The 21190-nt window shown below is 35.0% G+C and overlaps 1 protein-coding gene across 1 annotated transcript in view; it reads left to right on the plus strand.

Moving 5' to 3' along the window:
* Galphas (G protein alpha s subunit) overlaps positions 1-21190 on the plus strand; it is a 251751-nt gene that overhangs the window by 90483 nt on the left and 140078 nt on the right. The window contains exon 3 of the mRNA XM_069826965.1: positions 13045-13099. Coding sequence (XP_069683066.1) covers positions 13045-13099 — 55 coding nt within the window. The remainder of the gene's footprint in view (positions 1-13044; positions 13100-21190) is intronic.

Raw genomic sequence — 21190 nt, forward strand, 5'->3', positions numbered from 1 at the left:
ATCTTGCAGTTATAGACTCAATTAGATCATTATGTAATCCTTAAAGAAATGTGACATTCATCGCTTTTCCCGCGAACTCTTCAAATTCTAACTTTCAGATTTTTTGACAGCAGACTGGATGATAAAAGCTTCTCAACCGAATAATAACACGCATTTCCCATATTTATTCTGTGTTTAATTTCCTCCCGAGTATCTTTTATATTTGTTACTGTTGCTCCAAGATATTTGAACTTCTCCACCTCTTCAAAAGATAAATTTTCAATTTTTATATATCCATTTCGTACAGTATTCTGGTCACGATACATAATCATATACGCTTTATAATTACATTTTAATTACACTAATTACAGCAAAAAGCCAAATTAAAAAAAAGAGGGTTAAGCCCTTTCACCTAACACCATCGATATGATAGTCTAGAAATGCACTGTTTGTGGTATTAAGTTCAAACTGTGTACGAACTTCATCGCGTTAGTACCATGTTTGATTCAAGGAATATCTAGGCGTAAATGGCAGCCCTCCAAGTGGCCTTGGACAGAGTCCAGCGACATATTACAGCTTTATTTCTCGCGCCGTGCTGGAATTATAACTTTTGCGCCACGTGTGTGAGACGGGTTGTCTAAACAGTAGGCTGCATGCTTAAAGACGCGTACACTGTTCTACATGAAACGTTTCTCGTACAGTATGCAGCGTTTCATGCCCGCTATAAATTGAATCCAGTAAATTGGACCTTTAAGCTTCACCCACGAAAGGTTTATTCTAATGCTTAGCCAGAACGGAGACCTTGGTCGGTTTCATCAACCATAGTAAAATTAAGAAAAGTTGACAAATGTAGAATATTTCATTTTAATTTTATAATTATTACTCTCTAGTTATGAATAGGGCGAGTTAATTTAGAAAAGATTTCTATAGCGCTAAGGTCTTACAGAATTTGGAAGAGAAGTTAGGTATCGTTCCTCTTGCTCCAAACATCAATCCCGTAACACTGATATTTCGACTCGAATCTCAGCTGGAATGCACAGGTAAAATATGTCTGTAAGAAAACTTTCTCAATCTTGCATTCTCTGAAAAGACTGAAAAATGTCTTTCCTTCTAAACTGAAACAGATCTTGATACAGACCCTGGTGATGCCTTACTTTGACTATTGCGACGTTTTGCATAGTGATCTTAGTGTTGAATTATCATTGAGGCTTCAGCGTGTTCATAATGCTTATGTTCGTTTCATTTTTAACAGCCGTCGCTATGATCATGTCTCCGAGTATTTCTTACAATTATCTTGGCTTCGTTTACGGAAGAGACGTTCAGTTCATTCACTCTGTTTGCTGTATCAGATTTTAAATAATTCCACACCTATTTACCTAGTTCCTCGCTTCACACTTTTAGCATCCCACCACAACCGTGATACACGTTCACAGCATAACCATGTTCTATCAATTCCACTCCATCAAACATCTCTCTACTCTGCTTCCTTCACAATACACACAGCCCGTTCCTGGAATTCCTTGTCACAGGAAATCAGGAGCAGTCGGAGTCTGAAATCTTTTAAGTACACACTACTTAGAAATGTTTTTAATGAACAGAACTAGACTCTTGCGGAAGTTTCTAAATAGTCTTAAATTACCAAGTTGTTATTTTTTTTCTCTCTGTCTTCTTCTTTTTTTTTCTCTTTTCTTTTTTTTTTATTATCTTTATATATTACTTAATCATTTGTGTTTGTATGCCATTTAGTAGGACTTTGCTAATCAACATTTTATGTCTTGTCACCCATATGTATTCTCCAATTAGTATATTAACTGAATAATATATCTCAAGTAAATTAATCGTCCAATTTGTCTCGGGCATTTTAGATCTTATAAATTGTGTGTGTGTGTGTGTGTGTGTGTCTGTGTGTGTCTGTGTGTGTGTGTCTGTGTGTGTGTGTCTGTGTGTGTGTGTGTGTCTGTGTGTGTGTGTGTGTGTTTTTTTTCCCTTATGTTATGTAACTGATTTTGATTATGTGTAATTTTCTACTTTATTTTATATATTATGTAACTGATCTTGTCTATTGTAATTTCCTACTATATTTTATGTAATTTCTAAGTTGTTTTCTTTTGTGTTGTTTTGTAATCAAATTTTGTATCTCATGTATTTGTATTATTGAAACCTGGTTGAGTGGAAGAGAAGGCCTCATGGCCTTAACTCTGCCAGGGCAAAATAAACCTACTACTACTACTACTACTACTACTACTACTACTACTACTACTACTACTACTACTACTACTACTACTGATATCGTGAAGTTGGTATTTATCTTTATAATACGGGATGGTTGGAACGTAGATTGCTCGTTTCTCCTCATGTACGTCTTCAGTCTGTCCTTTATATGTTTCAAACCTGATGATGGGGTCAATGATCATACCCTGAGACAGGGATTCGCTAATGGCGATTATGTCAATGCGTCTGTTACTGCCATTGTCGGCAGTTCCGTGGACTTCTTCATAGACGGTGTATTTTAGTTGAAGGGTACACGGGAATAACGATCAAGGTCCATTTTAGAAAGTTTCGAGAAAAACGAATTTTAAAGTTTAAGCACTTAATACTTTGTTATGTGTGTATTAATAGAAATTGACGTAGTGGAATGTCAAGAACGATGATTTCTTATTACTAGCTAGACCACATGATAGTACTTCCTTTCCACTATAAGATAGCGTTATTAACTCAATTTCGATTTTTGATGGACCTTGATCCCGTGTATCCTTCAGTTTTCTAAGGACATCGGCCAATTTAGTTCTAATTGTATGGTGCCTATGTATGTGCAATGTTTTACCATAAAGACAACCTCCCAGGACATGTCCAAGGGTTTCTACTTCACTGAAGCATCGCCTGCAGTGGTTGTCATGAGACTACCGGGTATGGCTCTTACAGCACTTACGTTGGCAATCATATTCATAGCCTCTTTCCATTCACCGCTAGTCATTCCATCGGGCTTAGTTATTCATGTCATGTCATTTCGTGCTTGGAACAGTCGATATTCACAAAACGTGCATCAGGACTTACCGGCCATTATTCTGCGTGGCTATAGGCAAACTATTCACACCGTGGTAAGAATAAACATGAGTATATAGTATATACTGGACTTTTTTTTAGTATATACTCTTGTTAGGAAGAATAAAAACATTTTGAGTACCTACTCATTTTTGATTACATACTCATAACATGGAAGCATAGTACAGAATATATATTCATGCTTGATAAGAATAAAAGCTAGTATATTCTCATAATTATAAGTTCGTTCTCATGTTATTCTGAGTATGCTTTGTAGCAGGCTCAATTCTGAATATTTGTTGATTTGTATTCAGTTTAAAGTTAAATAAAAAAAAATGGCAGAATTTATGAACGATGTAGTACCCCACGGAAAAATATAGAAAAATACGTGAACTTCAGAACCCTTTAACGCTTCACAAGAGTGAATGTGAAAAAGGTTAAACACGTATTTGTTATTCATAAAAAAAACATAGCCTATAAAAATATGAATGGCTATCAAATTATAAGGTTAGATTGTATTATGCAAATCAAGATTTTCAGGTATAACTCCCTGTAAAGTTGATTTGAATAATTTCGAGGGAAAAATTGTTCCGGAGCCGGGTATCGAACCCGGGACCTTTGGTTTAACGTACCAACGCTCTACCACTGAGCTACTCGGGAACTCTAACCGACACCGATCCAATTTTTCCCTCTATATCCACAGACCTCAAAGTGGGCTGACAACCGTCAAGCAACCAACTTCGAGTGCACACTAACTCCGTGTGACTTAAATTGTGGTTTTCTGTTAACGAACAGTGACGTGTATTATGCAAATCAAGATTTTCAGGTATAACTCCCTGTAAAGTTGATTTGAATAATTTCGAGGGAAAAATTGTTCCGGAGCCGGGTATCGAACCCGGGACCTTTGGTTTAACGTACCAACGCTCTACCACTGAGCTACTCGGGAACTCTAACCGACACCGATCCAATTTTTCCCTCTATATCCACAGACCTCAAAGTGGGCTGACAACCGTCAAGCAACCAACTTCGAGTGCACACTAACTCCGTGTGACTTAAATTGTGGTTTTCTGTTAACGAACAGTGACGTGTATTATGCAAATCAAGATTTTCAGGTATAACTCCCTGTAAAGTTGATTTGAATAATTATTTAGATTGTATTGTTAAATATAATTAACAATTACAGTTTATTTTGTAAAATTTGAATTGCAAAATGCAATATATAATAAAAAATAGAATTAGCATAACTGAAATTCTAGAAATGGATTGTAATCTCTATCCAGCATCCCGTAATGACGATTTCCCAGTACTATTTTCTTGTTTCCTGTTTTTTAACATCACTTATCTTATTCTCTCTCTCTTTCATTTTATTTCTTTTTATTCATTTATTTACTTATTTGTTTGTTTATTTAATTAATTAATTTGTTTATTTATTTACTTATTTATTTATTTATTTATTTATTTATTTATTTATTTATTTATTTATAAAAACCAAAACAAACCACTACAGCATGCGGATAGCATGTGAAAGTCTATAAAAAAAAAACTGAGCATCACGGTGCAATGTGGCCAAAGAGGATAGGTAACACGAGTACATACTAACTTTTAAACGATCAAGAAGGCTGTAGAGATGAGTATATATTCGCGTTAGGTAGAATGTCTTTATTCTTACGAATATGAGTATGTTATAGTGGTTACGAGTATACTATAATCACAGGAAGTGCTCATACTCAAAAGTATAAACCTTGAGAAAGTACTTAAGCTTTATTCTTACTACCCACAGAATAAGGGACTGGCACATTAGTAGGGACACAGAATCATTTCTCATGTGTGGAAAATTAAGCTCGCCTTTACTGCCGTGATTATATTAATTTTGTAGCTAAAAGCGGCACCACTTCAGTCATGTAGGAGGGAAGTACTGAAAATAAATAAAGTAAGTTCTTGTGCGTTGTCTTTTAAGTTTGTTAGCCGAATTTCTACTCTTTCTCATAAAGCGACCTTTTGTACTATGTATTCTGTTCTTGTATTAGCAAAGCATTCACGAACGCGACAAGAGGGATATTTGTACGTTACAAGAATACTATCGGTAAAATCATCACGATCTCGCTGCCAGCAGTATTCGTACAGGATCTGACTTACGTGATGCCTGAGCTCGGCTCGGCATTCCGGAACTTGTGATGTGTGCTTCATAAGCCGTATTTTTATCGCAGCTTATTTGTAAACATTTCAGTAGTATATTTTCTGGGAGTGCAGTGTTGTAAGTAATTACTGTACTTCTGACATAAAAATGGAAATTCACAAATAATACGGATTTAACCCTCCGCCGGTAGCATGAATAATACAGAATTCGTTGGTAATAGGGGTTGCTTACGACCCCAGGCATTTAACATGCAAATGAACAACTACTGTAGATTTATTTTTTCATGAAACCATTTTTACTATTGAATTGTGACTTTTCTACGCACAAAAATAACGTATCTATAATAAAAATATAAAATACAGTAAAACCCCGATTATCCGTCACCCTATTAACCGATTGGTGGATTATCCGACTGCATTTCTCGCTCGTAGAAAAAAATATGAAGTACTGTACATTATATTAGTAGGAATTTTTTCTACAGAGTGTTTTTTATAAATCTTTACCCTTACGCATTATGGCCGTACTGTTTAACTTCCATGCAAAATATCTTCTACAAGCACCAAAAGAAAACAGGGTGTACTACGGCAAAAAAGTGCAAGTAATTGAGTGGTTTGGGAAAAGAGAAAATGTGGTTCATTTCACATCACAATACGATATATGAATTACAACTACGCGATTTAGGCTAATGAAAAATAAAGTATAAACTGTAAAAAATTTGTAAATCTGCAACATGAGACCTCTAGTATTCCTATCTTTCAACAGACAATCGTCATAAGGACTTTCTTTAGCCATTAAAAACCCGTCGTTGAAAACCAGACTTAAGTACACTAAATAATGTTTTAATAACTGACTTACCGGAAAATCAAACTTGAATACCTAGCGTATTAAAAAAAGACCATGGAGGAAATTACGAAAATATTATGTACTTGGTTTATGAAAACTTTTTATGGTACGGATTATCCGATTTTTTCGATTAACCGTTCACTCCACCCCCTTCATTACCACGGATAATAGAGGTTCTACTGTAATATAATAGTACATTATGCAACGAGCCTATAATGGTAGTAATTAAGACGCGAGTATGTTTATGAAACGAGCGCAAGCGAGTTTCATAATTTTCATACGAGCGTCTTAATTACCATTATAGGCAAGTTTCATACGACTTTTTATGCTCGACCATATTTCTAACTTGAAATTATTCATAAGTATTCATGTTATTCTTATCTGACTGGGGAGCGGAATTGACCTTGTGCAATATCTCGTAAATTGTGAGATGTGCGCAGACGCGAAAGTATTGATTTTTTCCGAGAAAGAAATGTCATTGGCCTTGATATAATCTAGAGAGTAAAATAAACATTAATCTTGATATAACCTTGAAATTGATTTAGACATTGAAAAACGAGATGACAAATTGAATTTATTTGAATATTATTTACAACTAACGCTAATTATTATAGTAACAGAACATAACCTTCTGCGACAGTATTAGATTTCCAGCCTCCGTGACGTTTCGCTAGTTGTCTTTCGATTGCATATCCGAGAATAATCGATACTTGCGCTTTCATATTGCTACAATGGTGTTTTCTGATTGGTGGAACACCTGAACTTTAATGAATAGGTGTACTTTAATGAGGTCCATTAAAGGGCTGCTACCAGGTGTATAATTACTACATTTCGGCATGGTCGAGCATAAAAGTTTTTTTTTTCTCTGGAAAGTTTTCTTTCCTTAATCGCACTATCAGGGATTGGAATGCTTTACCTGCAGACTTACTAAAGGCTTTACTAATACACGGTAGTATATTATGCACGCTATTTAAAGGGTGTAATTGATGTTTTGTTATTTGAAATATTGTATCAGTAAAGAAGTGTGTTGTGTCAGTGAAGCTTTATAGTTTATAGTGGCAGTGCAAAGTATTTGAACAGTGAAATGTTTTTGAAGTATTAGTGAAATCAGGATAGTATCAGTGAAATGTGTCGTAGTTCCAGTGCAGTGAGTGAGTTGACAGCGAAATGAGTGTAGTGCTGAAAGGTACTTGTGCATGTATGAATATATCATACTCGTGGGTTTTAGTTCGAACTTAGGGTTAAGATACAAATTAGATTTACTTTAAATGTTATTTTAAGTGATCGTGCTTCATTTAATTTATTATTATTATTATTATTATTATTATTATTATTACTAATTTATTATTAATCATATTTTTTATTAATTGTGTTTATTAATTTCCATTATTGAGTGTAATTAGTTACCACTGCCACCTGGTATTTACCCATTTGCAGTGTGAATAAATATACATACATAGCCTACATACATACATACATACATACATACATACATACATACATACAGTTTTAAGGTGTCGAAAAACAGTCTATAGAAATATCCTTTCTCTGCTCACTACAAACTGGTCTGCCACGCTATGAACTGCCTGTCTTCACTTTTGTTATTTTCTCGAGAGCAAAAGAAACATCTAGAATATTTGTTTAGCTTGATCGGCCTGAGTTCGATCTCTTAGAGATCCTTACCTCGTTTCATCCCTACGAATGAAGTTAGATTCACAAAGAGCTCACGGACAAATTATTGTCTAAATGTCATTTCATGTGAGGAGATACAAGTTGGAAATTCAGGTTATTAAGAAATTTCCTTCTTTTTAAGTTTCTTTGTGATTTTGTTTGACCAATGCATTTATAGCAGCTAGATTTAGAATTCCAAACAACATACAGAGTGGCCAACGACGCGTGTATGTTGAAACTGTGTAACCATGTATAATTATGTCGAACTCGTCAACACCTCCTTTCATATCATTGTAAAATTAAATTATTTCTATGTAAAAGTACACAATTTAAATAAAAGAAAAATTAAATATTTGCCATCCTGAAAGGTAACAGGGGTGGTGAACAGTTCCTAGGAACAATTAAATCCATTTAGAGCCGGAAATAACGGGACTATCGTTAGGGCAATGAATATTCTGAATCTATGAACAGTCAAACGAGATTACATAGACGGGCATAAAATAAGAAACAGAAATACCAATTGTAACACATAGAAGATAACCGGAGGTTTAAACAAGAATCGAACATTGTTTCCATTTAGGGTGAAGGTTGGTAATATTGTGATAGTTCTTTTTGAGAATTCATTACAATTTTACTGAGCGAGAGAAGGACCGATTTTGTGCATAAACTTGTCCACGAACATTCCCTTAATACATTGACGCAAAGAAACCGATCTTCCTGTCGCTCACTAAAATTGTAATAAATTCTCAAAAATAACTATCACAATATTACCACAGTCCACTATATACAGTCACGAAGCTTGAGTTTTGAGGGTGCTAGAAACAATAGACTGTGACGGTACTATTTTGCATTGCTTGTAATGAGGCGATATTAGCGATCCTAGTGGTGAGCAACTATCTGTTTGCATATTTACTACGTATTGAGCTTCGCGACTGTATATACTAGACTGTGCTATTACTCATCACCCTACTACCAACCTTTATCCTAACATAAATATTATTTTGCGAGGTAATTGGGTATTTGACTTCAGATTACTCTATTAGATCTTAAAGAAATAAGATATTGCTTAAATATTTAGGTACCGGTAGCTAAAGGAAGTACCACAACCATTATCAACACCACCGACAGCGAATCCATCGTCACCACCGACACCAAAACAACTTTTACCTTCACAACCACGACCGCTACTGTTGTTGCTACTGCTGCTACAGTTTATAGTCTCTTACACTAAATGACATTTGCAGTACAAACGTTTTGTTAATTGAAACATTTTCTATATCGTGTTATTCATCTTCAAGGGTGGTACGCCTGTACGTACAGCGTTCTGGTGAACTGTGGATACTGATGTGATTTTTGCAGTATCGGTTTCTCGGAGTCGTTGCCAGCGTTGCGGTGGAATTCTAGTGGAAATTGATCTCGTGAGGGTTAGCCTAACACAGGGGTGGTCATCATCACACTTGTATGAGCTTTATCTCTGATAAATTCCCCATACTGTGCATGTAATGGTTTGTTGTCACCGCCTTTCATTCCATAGTACGTTGTGTGACGAGAGAGTATCTGTCTTGAAGTTTGGAGACGGTATTGAACAGAAAAAAGAATGGTATATGCCGTCCATTAGTCGCTATGTTGTAAATTTAATTTTGTTACTTCGTAAATTATCACATTGAGGGAACATATATACATAACAACAGTAGAATCACAGTCTACTATATACAGTCACGAAGCTTGGGGTGATTTTTTGCATTTCTCACGATAAGCAACTATGGTGGAGCGCTGTGAGTACTAGGAACAATAGACTGTGTCACTGCCATCGTGATCTAATACAGGCCGTAAGGCAGACCATGTGACTCGCTTAACCCGATCACGAAGGGCGGCGTTTCAACCATATACATTAATTGGAATGCATAAAGAGTAACATATATTTCTCTAAAATATAGTGTAATTGCATTAATAAAATTTAAAACAATGATTAGGAGACACTTCAGACATAATTCCTTGCTAGTTAAGGTGTAATATTATTTTTGGTGTGAAAATTACGTTGTTCGTATGTGTAATACCTGCCTTTATTTCGATTAAATATTGCGAAATTCTTGTACATTCATTTATGCACGATTCAATAATATTCAGTTGCACCGTACGAATATTTAGATATGTTGAAATTATAGGTTGTGCCTAATTTTAGTGGTCTCCAATGCCCTGCCACTACATATGTATGTTATGTCATATGGAAAGTATAGGTTATGTTTACTATATTTAACTTATATTCCTATATTCGCAATTATACATTATAATTAAACATAATGTCATGTATGACACCCGTCACATTCTATTTGTCTGTATTTTAATACTACAATTGAGTACTGAATTATTGTATTTATCTACTATCTAAGAGACGAAGTAACACAATCGTAACTAATTTCATAGGAGTGGTATGGTAAATTTTCTGTCTACACTTAAGGAAGGTAGATGTGCTAAATTAAAATTACAATATAAATTCGTTTTTATTGAACCTCAAAATAGCTTCCATTCTAAACTTAAAATGTTGATGCGAACAGATTATGTTAACACGTAAATTCTCTTCACATTAAAATAACACAGTTTTGTAATTATTTCTGCAACATATTATGCAACAAGAAGTAAACGGAACTTATGGACACATTACATTAAATAAAGCTTAGCAATTATACGCAATAAAGTTATAATATTTCACTGAGCTCCATACACTGAAAGAGAAAACCCGAACATACATTACGGCTTGGTCTAGATCGAAAAGGCATTGACTGTGCCGTATTTCGCTTTGTTGTGAAAAGTTGTGTAAACTGTAAAATGTTCGTTATCGGTTGTAATAACTGTAAAGGGCTAAAATACAATAATTTGAATAATAATATGGGACAAGGAAACGTTTGTGGTACTATAAATATTGTAAGAAAAAGAAGTCAGAGTTATCCTTCTTCCGAAAGATCCAGGAAGGTGAGTTTATAAAATATAATATATACTTTATGAAAATAATATATAAACCTTATGTATTTCATATTTCAATAGTGGAAGGAAAGTGTTAATTTTTTCAAAAGAATACGATATCGAAAGTACAATACATTTTATCGTCTGCTGAGAAAAGGGTCTGTGATGAGGCGATAGTAGCGATCCTGGTGGTTAGCAACTATCTATGGATGCGTATTTTAACTGTCTATGTTTGCATATTTAGTACGTATTGAGCTTCGTGACTGTATATGCTAGACTGTGGTAGAATTGTGCTCGGTCCCTTTCCACCCTCTATGTAAATGGCACATACCATATACGGTTCATGATAATGCAGATGTATTTCTGTTTAAATGCCCTGTGTTTGAAATAAACAGCATAGTAGGTATCGCAGTGGCGTAATTCTGTTGTCCAGACATAAGATTTCGTATTGTAGCATATTCAAAAGAGCTAAGCCAATTACAAGAGAAAGTATGAAATATTTAATCATGAAAGCTGTACATCAGCGGTCATCAGCACAGTGCACCCTCGGGGTGGCGTCTCTTACCCGCGGACTGCTGGCGGGTATGCTCCCTCTCCCTTCTGCACGACGGTGCATATTCCGATACACTCCTTACTGTTTACCCATTTCAGCAAGTGCTGACGACCACTGATGTACATCATTTAGTCCAGTGATGTCAAAGCAAGCGCATTTTTCTGACCTTGACGTCGTGCGCGGGCAGCAAGGGCTAAGTATGGAAAGAGGAAGGGTTGTATGTAAGGTATGAATAAGCAACCTGTTGGATTAAGAAAACAGTGGTGCACAAACTTCAAACGGAACGTGAAATTTTATGTCGTTATTTTTATATGGCTTCTTTCTGTTTATTATTATCTATATTGTCTGTAAAACAAAAGTACTAACACTGATTTCTTAATATTGCATTTGTGTTTTAAATCTTAATAACATAATAGAGATTAAGAAGGAATATTCACTTAAATTCCATAGTAGTATAATATTATACTGTATTAAGTGGATGAAACACATCATTCATAAAGAAAGTGATATTCCAAAGAAAAATATTGAGTATGACATGATAAGTTGGAATTTATATTAATGGTATCTTTAGCCTTACAAAAGTAATCAATAAACTAATCAAAACAATATTACAGTACAAAGCAAAGTTACCTAGGTACTGTATCTGTTTTAAGTGTAACTAATATTACATAACAAAACTCTTATCGCATTATGCTTTTAAGGTGATATTGGTGAGCAACTTCCTATCATCAGAATATTAAATTATTTTCTCGAAATCTGCTGAAGCTATAGAGCTGACATTTTTACAACACATGGGCACGTATGTTTTGCTTATGATGTAACAGTAGTTGCTCTGTTAATTCATTTCCTTACAAACAATTTCCATGCGAATATTTTCAAAATTTTCAATACACTATCTTCAGTAATACGTATATACGGTATATTAGATTTACGAAAACATTCTGTAAGGCTACTAAATAAATAGGCCTATACCTGAAAATTTCACTTTTCTATACGAAAAGCTGAGAAAATATTTCTTTTGAATAAAAAAAATCAAACTTGTGAAAAATGAGCATTGAAATTAAAACTTACATTCTTATAATGCACTTATACTTCTCAGGCAAATCTAAAAATTAACATGGATACAGTTTTAATAAGTTCTCTTCCCTTTATCTATTGAATGAATGCTGGCCATCCCTGAACATAGCTCGACCAAGCGGCATATACCACCCCTTTCGTCTGTCTCCTTTCCGCTGTAAAGCGCTCAGGCTCTCCTGGGCTCTAAAGCGCGCGCTTGCTCCTGTGGGCATCAATTGACATGCCTGATTTAGTCGATTGGTTCGTCGGTTTTCCCGCATGCGAGTCAGACGTTGCAGATCAGTACAGGACATTCTTTTGAAGTTTGTTAATGCTAAGTAGTCCCGTTGAAATCTGATTTTGTTCTGTGTGTCTGACAAGAACTAACTTCAATCATGACCCCTATATTATGGGAGAATTTTACGTGATAATTCGTTGTTTGATCACTTATTTTGTAATCGAGATGTTTGATTACCTCTAGTATTAAGTTTATTTTTTTATCGAAAGTTACTAAAAACGAGTTGCCATTTGTATTTGAAAATTATAAAGATTGGCTTCCAGTTTCGTATATTTAATCATCATTAGCGTCCCTGATCAATCTCAACATTTCTTTATAATAATGTACCAAATATAAACATCTGGCTGTTCAATTCTGCATGATTTTCTAGATAATAAACATCTTTGTTGAATCAACCTGTGTGTTGTGTGATTTCATGATGGCAGATTTCTTTTCATGTTGTAATATATTATTTTTGCATTGTAAATATTACTATCATTAATTTCTTTTCTTTCTTTTTTCCAGAGAGAAAAAACAGAAAATAGAAGATATTAAAAAGAATATACGAGATGCAATATTAGTAAGTATCTTTCATATTTATTTGCTTTAAGATTACGTTATTCGCTTAGAAAATACTTCTTGCAGTTGGTAAACACAATTGCTTTAATTTCAATTTGAATTTCAACATTTTAAAATAAATGCATAAAATGAATGAATGCACAAAAGAAAAAGTTGTACATTCATGAAACTTCAACATCGTCATCTTTATTTAAATTTGTATAGGTAAGAACAGAAGTGACCATATATGCAGGGTGTCCCATTTATCTTGTGCACCTATTATAACTTTTTTGTTTGGATAGGTATTGGAATTTTTATTATGGATTTATTAATTTGTCCTACGGAATAATATCTGTAATATTGACAATATTAGAGGAGAAAAATTCGCTCCGCTGCCGGGGATCGAACCCTGGTCCTTGGGTCTACGTACCAAGCGATCTGACCACTGAGCTACGCCGAATTCAATCTACGGCACTTTTTTTTTTTTTTTTTTTTTTTTTTTTTTTTTTTTTTTTTACAAAATTGAGTTCACTGTGCAGTGATGAAGCGTTTCTCACTTAACTCAGAAACTATCCAGCATTCTGAGATTAAATTTTTTGTATGTATTTATGCATGTCATATCTACAATATGATGCAAGATCACTTCTCTACCTTTGATAGATTGTCTGATAAAAAATAAATTCATTTTAAAAATGGTCATATCAGTATTTTCTTCTAACACAAAATAAAGAAATATTATTTATTAAGGAATCTAGTTGAAAGAGCTTGATATTGTAAACATGAGTTTCAGCAATAAAATAAAAGAGAGCAGAGCGTACATGAAAAAAAGTTTGAGTTATGAGGGAAACGCTTCATCACTACACAGTGAACTGTCACCATTTAGAATTCTGACAAAAAAAAATTTAATCAATTTCTTTAAATCGTAAAAATATTTTTTTTTTTTTCATATAGCAGAAGGACGGTATTTTACACATACCAATTTTCATTATTGTACAAAATACAGTAATGGAGAAAAAAATGTTGAATATTTCCAAAAATTTTACTGCAGTAAGCTATACCTAACCCCTTAAACCAGCGTTTCTCAAACTATGGTGCGCGGACCACCTGTGGTCCTCGAGGTCTGCCCTTGTGGTCCTTCAGAAAAGACAGAAGAAAAAATAAAATTCAGACGAATTGCGTATCACACTATAGCTGAAAATCTCAGAGTTTGGAAATGACACACGGCAATTGCCTTTCACTTTTTCTCCCAGTACTGACATTTTATGAAATTTATTACCCTACTCGTCTACCGAATTCCCACTCTGCTCTCGGCAACAAAAGAGGGATTTAAAGCACTATGAACGTGGTGTTTCTCGCCATCTTTTCCCTGCACAGCCCGCGTCTCTAACCCAGCCAGGGACCACCCGAATTCATAACAGGACCAAAGTACCGAATCTTTTCATGTATTTATGACTTTCTTAATAGTTTTGCCGACACCCAGTCTGCACACTGAAATGGTCACGTACTGTACATCGTACATCAATAATAGAACGTGCCAAATTGCATATTTACTTGTTGAAAATCGGGTGTGTTTCTGCATTAATTCTTTTTATTTCTGTTTTTCCAGATGACGATATAAGAAATTTTAGACCCCGACTATTTTAAAATCCGGGCGAATAAGATCAAGAAATTCAAATTACAATACTTTTCTAATTATATTTTTGTAGCCCATCACAAGTAACTTAAAACAAATTCTGTGCATTATTGATTCATCGCTTGCCTTTTAGCAGTTATTTCTTTGAAATCCTTATTTGGTACACGCTAGTAGTTGTCTATGTCTCTGTTAAATAGTGCCCATTATACATAATGGAAAATTAGCTTCGATCCGGATCTTTGAAAAGAAAGGAACGTGATTATACGCTTCATTTAGGCAGTGCTAATAGTTCAGGAGCTGTGTGTGAAGATATTAATATCAGTGATTCTAGTGCCATTAAAGAAATATCTAGTCCTGTTCAAAGAAAAAATACTTCCGTAAATATTACAAGAGTTATTTGGAACTTGGATTTATTTGGTGTGGCAGTGAAAGTGAACCAAAACCTCTGTGCGTTGTTTGTTACGAAGTGCTTTCAAGCGAGTGTATGAAACCCGCGAAATTGAAACGGCACTTAGAGACGAAACACGTAAGTGTAAAAAGTAAGCCTTTAGAATTATTAATGTGAGTACCAACATTTATTTATTTTGTTAATTAATAAGTTAAAGATTATCAAAACTCTAACAACCTTGAATTATTAAAAAAACGAAAATAAATGTTCTTATATTAACATTAACTTAATTAGTTAATACTAATATAAAATTAACTAAAAATAAATTAATTTTAATTAACTAATTCTATTTGAAATTATAAATATACTGGTATTAAAATATGCTACAAAAATGATAAATTTGCTTTCGAAGGGAACAAGAGTAAGGTGGTCCGCGAAATTGTTCTGATTTAAAAAGGTGGTCCTCACTTTGAAAAAGTTTGAGAAACGCTGCCTTAAACGGTTAAAACATGAAGGGGTAGGAGTAGAGGACAGTGAATATGTTTGTAATAAGGTGTAACAAACACGACAGGCCTTCTTCTGCAGAGCGAACATCGACGAATATCGAGGTTCGCCATACTTGACAAACTTGAACTGAACATAGCGTCTGTAATGCACGATGCGAACTTGAGTCATTTTTCTATTGAATTCGTGAAATGTATTGCGACTTTACATTAAAAACGTGAAAATATGCACAGTATTGTGGAAAACTCACCAATACTAGTGTTATAAAGTTAAATAGTCTGTATGTAATTGTCATAAAATTGCAAGAACTGTAATTTGGCTTGAAACTTTATTGCAGTCTTACATATTATGGAAGACATTTTAATTATCTTAGTAACGTAATAAACCTAAGTGTGAAATGACGGGATGAGTGTGTGGCATTGATAAATCTGCATGTCTTCACTTCCTGAATTTTGTTATTAATCCAGTAGTTACTTATGGAACTTCGACCTGTCACGCCGGAGTCCACACCTGTGGAGTAACGGTTAGCATGCCTAGCCGCGAAACCAGGTGGCCTGGGTTCGATTCCCGGTCGGGGCAAGTTACCTGGTTGAGGTTTTTTCCTGGGTTTTCCCTCAACCCAATATGAGCAAATGCTGGGTAACTTTCGGTGTTGGACCCCGGACTCATTTCACCGGCATTATCACCTTCATCTCATTCAGACGCTAAATAACCTGAGCTCCTGAGCTGTTGATAAAGCGTCGTAAAATAACCTACTAAAATAATAAAAAAAAAAACCTGTCACGCAGACGGCACGGTTTCGAGTCCCGGTGTAGTGTGCTGTGAGAAATCCATTGTGACATAGGTGACAATGTACTATAAGCAGTAAAATGAGCTGCAGCCAGGAAGTCAAAAGGAGGATGACAATGACAAAGGAAACTTTTAATAGAAAAAGGAGCATCTTCTGCGGACCTCTGCAGAAAGAACTAAGGAAGACACTAATAAAGTGCTTTGTGTGAAGTGTGGCATTGTATGGGGCCAGAAACATGGACATTACGACGAAGTGAAGAGAAGCGAATAGAAGCATTTGAAATGTGGATATGGAAAAGAATGGAGCGTGTGAAATGGACATACAATAAGAAACGAAGTTAGACTGCCTCCGTGGTCTGTTGGTCAGCATGCTGGCTTGCAGATCCGGTTCGATTCCCGGGCTCAGCTCCCGCTGAATTTTTCTTCAAGAAGAAAAATTACCTCGGTGTCTAGAGTCTGAAAATTTGTATGAATGTGGGTGTGATTGTGAGTGTGCCGGGTTAATATTAATTAACCAATCATCAATATACTGTGTAAAATACATCAGGACTGTCGCTGGGCAGTAACCTGAACACACGTTTCAGCGTCATATTGTTGACAAGTAACTCAATCTGTTAGCACAACCATAAAGCATCTAATGGATGCTATAGAGTTACCAACAACGAAAAAAGAAAAAAGAAAAAAAACGAAGCTGTGTTAGGAAGAGTAGATGAAATAATGATGCTGAAACTGATCATAAAGAGGAAAAGGAACTGGTTAGATCACTTACTGAGGAGAAACTGCCTACTGAAGGATGCACTAGAAGGAATGGTGAACGGGAGAAGAGTCCGGGGCAGAGGAAGATATCAGATGATAGACGACATTAAGATAAGCGGATCATATGCGGAGACTAAGAGGAAGGCAGAAAATAGAAAAGATTGAAGAATGCTGGGTTTGCAGTTAAAGACCTGCACTTGGGCAGAACACATATGTATGTAGTATATATGAGTAGCTTAATATCAAAGACGGACATCTGACCTTAATCGAAATTTAGATAGCTGTGGTTTTTATACAATTTTTAATGCTCTTTCCTGTTATAGTGAAACCATATGCAAACTCTAACACTATATTTATAAAATAAATTGTGTTAAATATTACAAAGAACACTGTGAATTAAAAAATTGCCTCTAGATCAAAACTATGGAGACGACGGATGTCCGTCTTTGATATTAAGCTACTCATATATATATATATATATATATATATATATATATATATATATATATATATATATGTATATGTATATGTATATATATATATGTATATATATATATAGGGGAAAGTTGGGTAGTATCGGACATCGGGTAATATCGGACAGTGCGTTTCTTTCATCTACCACCATATGGTAGTACCTGAATGACATGGTTACGTTTCTGTATGCGACATCACAGAAACGTAACCATGTCAATCAGGTACTATCATTGTGTGGTAGATGAAAGATACTCACTATCCGATATTACCCGATGTCCGATACTACCCTACTCTCCCTTATGTATGTATACCTGACAAGACCAGTTAAGGTTTTACAGGGTGGGAGGGGTATACGCGCAAATATTTTGATATTTGTTTAGGAAAAATTCAAGTGAAATAACGTACTATTTACTTTTTCTCTTGCTTTTATGTAGAGGATTTCACGTTAAGAAAAAATATTGAGCATATGGGGCTATTTCATGAAATGATCAGTTGCCATAGAAACGCCTATCTACCACATAGCTTGTACAATGTATTATAGATGGTTCCACGTTAAGAAAAAGCATTGAGCATATGGGGCTATTTCATCAAATGATCAGTTGCCATAGAAACGACTATCTACCACATAGCTTGTACAATGTATTATAGATGATTCCACGTTAAGAAAAAGCATTGAGCATATGGGGCTATTTCATCAAATGATCTGTTGCCATAGAAACGCCTATCTACCACATAGCTTGTACAATGTATTATAGATGGTTCCACGTTAAGAAAAAGCATTGAGCATATGGGGCTATTTCATCAAATGATCAGTTGCCATAGAAACGCCTATCTACCACATAGCTTGTACAATGTATTATAGATGATTCCACGTTAAGAAAAAGCATTGAGCATATGGGGCTATTTCATCAAATGATCAGTTGCCATAGAAACGCCTATGTACCACATAGCTTGTACAATGTATTATAGATGGTTCCACGTTAAGAAAAAGCATTGAGCATATGGGGCTATTTCATCAAATGATCAGTTGCCATAGAAACGCGTATCTACCACATAGCTTGTACAATGTATTATAGATGATTCCACGTTAAGAAAGTATTGAGCATATGGGGCTATTTCATCAAATGATCAGTTGCCATAGAAACGCGTATCTACCACATAGCTTGTACAATGTATTATAGATGATTCCACGTTAAGAAAAAGCATTGAGCATATGGGGCTATTTCATCAAATGATCAGTTGCCATTGAAACGCCTATCTACCACATAGCTTGTACAATGTATTATAGATGATTCCACGTTAAGAAAAAGCATTGAGCATATGGGGCTATTTCATCAAATGATCAGTTGCCATAGAAACGCCTATCTACCACATAGCTTGTACAATGTATTATAGATGATTCCACGTTAAGAAAAAAACATCGATTTCATGGGTTTTGCTATTATAGAAGCTGTGCGGTAGGTTGGCGTTTCTATGTCAACTGGTCATTTAATGGAATAGCCCCGTTTGCTCAATGATTTTTTCTTAATGTGAAGTCCTCTATAGTTTTCCCGTATTTTACGGTATGATGTTTTATGAATGTTAGTACTGCGAAACGCCTATCAGTTTAGACTATACGCACGTCTTTCGATTTCATTAATATACTCGAGCATAAACAGTTACGGGTGAAATTCGAACGTATTACAGTACAAAATAAATCATGAATGCAATCCCATGTTCTAATGTAAAAAGATAATTATTGTGTTTTGATACAGATCAATTATTTGATAGCTTGTTGCCACCAGTCAGCTACAAACAAGAACGAAAATCTAATTTCTTTATATCTCACTCGAATGCAAGAAGAAGAATAGGTCTTAAGAGCTGTTGCTCTCTTTTGCAAAAGTGTATAACTAATGGCACAACTAGTGGGCCTTATAACATGCTGGGCCTTAATACCCCCAGGTACCATAGTAGAAGGATCGATTCAGTTGCTGACATCTCTTGTCAGTGATAAAAAAAACAGTAGTAATGTTATCGTCCGGTACTGAACGAACTCCCCCTACAATATTGTACAATTCAAAGACAGCGTTAGTTGCAGCGGTTAACTATTACTGGCCTTTATGTAGTAGTTTCAAAATAGCTGAACGAAAATAGTAAGTTCGTTTTATCAAACTGGCCATTCTTTGATATTCGTCTAAATGTTGTTTCATTTCATTGACACAACATTTGTAACTTGGTTTCAGGAATTTCATTAGTGCATTAGGCTATCAGAATTCAAGCTAATGTAAACATCAACAAAGGAACTTGGCGTAATTCCAGCTACCACAGGGAAGTCTGTATCGTAAAATTAAACATTTCTTTTTGGCTGTCATTTCTTCAGCAGAAGGTCAGGATTATTTACAGTAGCTTAGATTAACGTACCTTTTGAATCTTTATTGACTGAGAGTAGGCTATATTAAATTTAGAGCTTTCCTTCTCAGTTATTTTTTGTTTACAGTAAATATTATGTTTGTTTTTTTTACAGTAAATATTACGTTTTTTTATCATCTTAGTGTAATTGTTCATTCACGTCCACAGCTGTGGAGTAACGGTTAGCATGACTGCCCATGAAACGTGGGTCCGGGTTCAAATCGTGGTTGGGACAAGTTAGCTGGTTGAGGGTTTTTCCAGAGTTTTCCCTCAACCTTTAAAGGACAAATGCTGGGTAATTGTCGGCGTTGGATCCTGGGCTCATTTCGCTGGCATTATCACCTTCATCTCACTCAAACGCTAGATAACCATAGCAGTTGAGAGAGCGTCGTAAAATAACTAATTGAAAAATATTTGTTCATAAAACATAGTTCATTCAATATACAACCTTTTAATTATGAGTATGCCATATTTCAGACTTGCTCCAGCCACGTCTTGTGACGTAGAACAAATGTTCTCCATGTATGAATAGTTTTTCTGAACATAGGAGTATTTCTTTTGATAAATGAAAATGTACATTATTAGGTATTCACAAAAAGTATAGCGACATACCACTATGTATTTGATTTGCTACTTTTATACGTATACAATAGTAATATGCGTTACAAGAGCGGTATGTTGATGTTTTCATGTTCGAGGAAAAGATTGAAAAAGCTCAAGTACGTTTCGCTTTTTCAATCTTTTCCTCGAATATGAAAACAAACATACCGCTCGTGTATCGTACATTATTTTGTGTGAAGATCGTTTATTACATACCTGAAAGACGAATTTCTAATTAGTTGCAATGAAATCTCCAGCTTGGTTTCTGTTCAATGACGGCAATTTTGGAAAACCAAAATATCTCTCTTCAACATTGTTGCTATAAAATGTTTTCTGTGTTTACTATATTGCAGCAGGCAGTGATATACGTCTGTCTTCCCCCCCCCCCCCAGTCTATAAATGCGAACTTAAAACAAACGGTAAGGTTATGTAATGATTTCTTTTTCATTTTAATATTTTAACAATATTATTTATATAACATATTGCAGTAATAACATCGGCATCTGGAATCTTGTTGATTTTTTCACGGCTTCCTTAATGTTACTTGCATCACGAATGCAATAACTTTAGTGGTGTTGTAG

Source organism: Periplaneta americana, chromosome 5 (assembly GCF_040183065.1).
Source record: "Periplaneta americana isolate PAMFEO1 chromosome 5, P.americana_PAMFEO1_priV1, whole genome shotgun sequence".
In the NCBI taxonomy this organism is placed as follows: Eukaryota; Metazoa; Arthropoda; class Insecta; order Blattodea; family Blattidae; genus Periplaneta; species Periplaneta americana.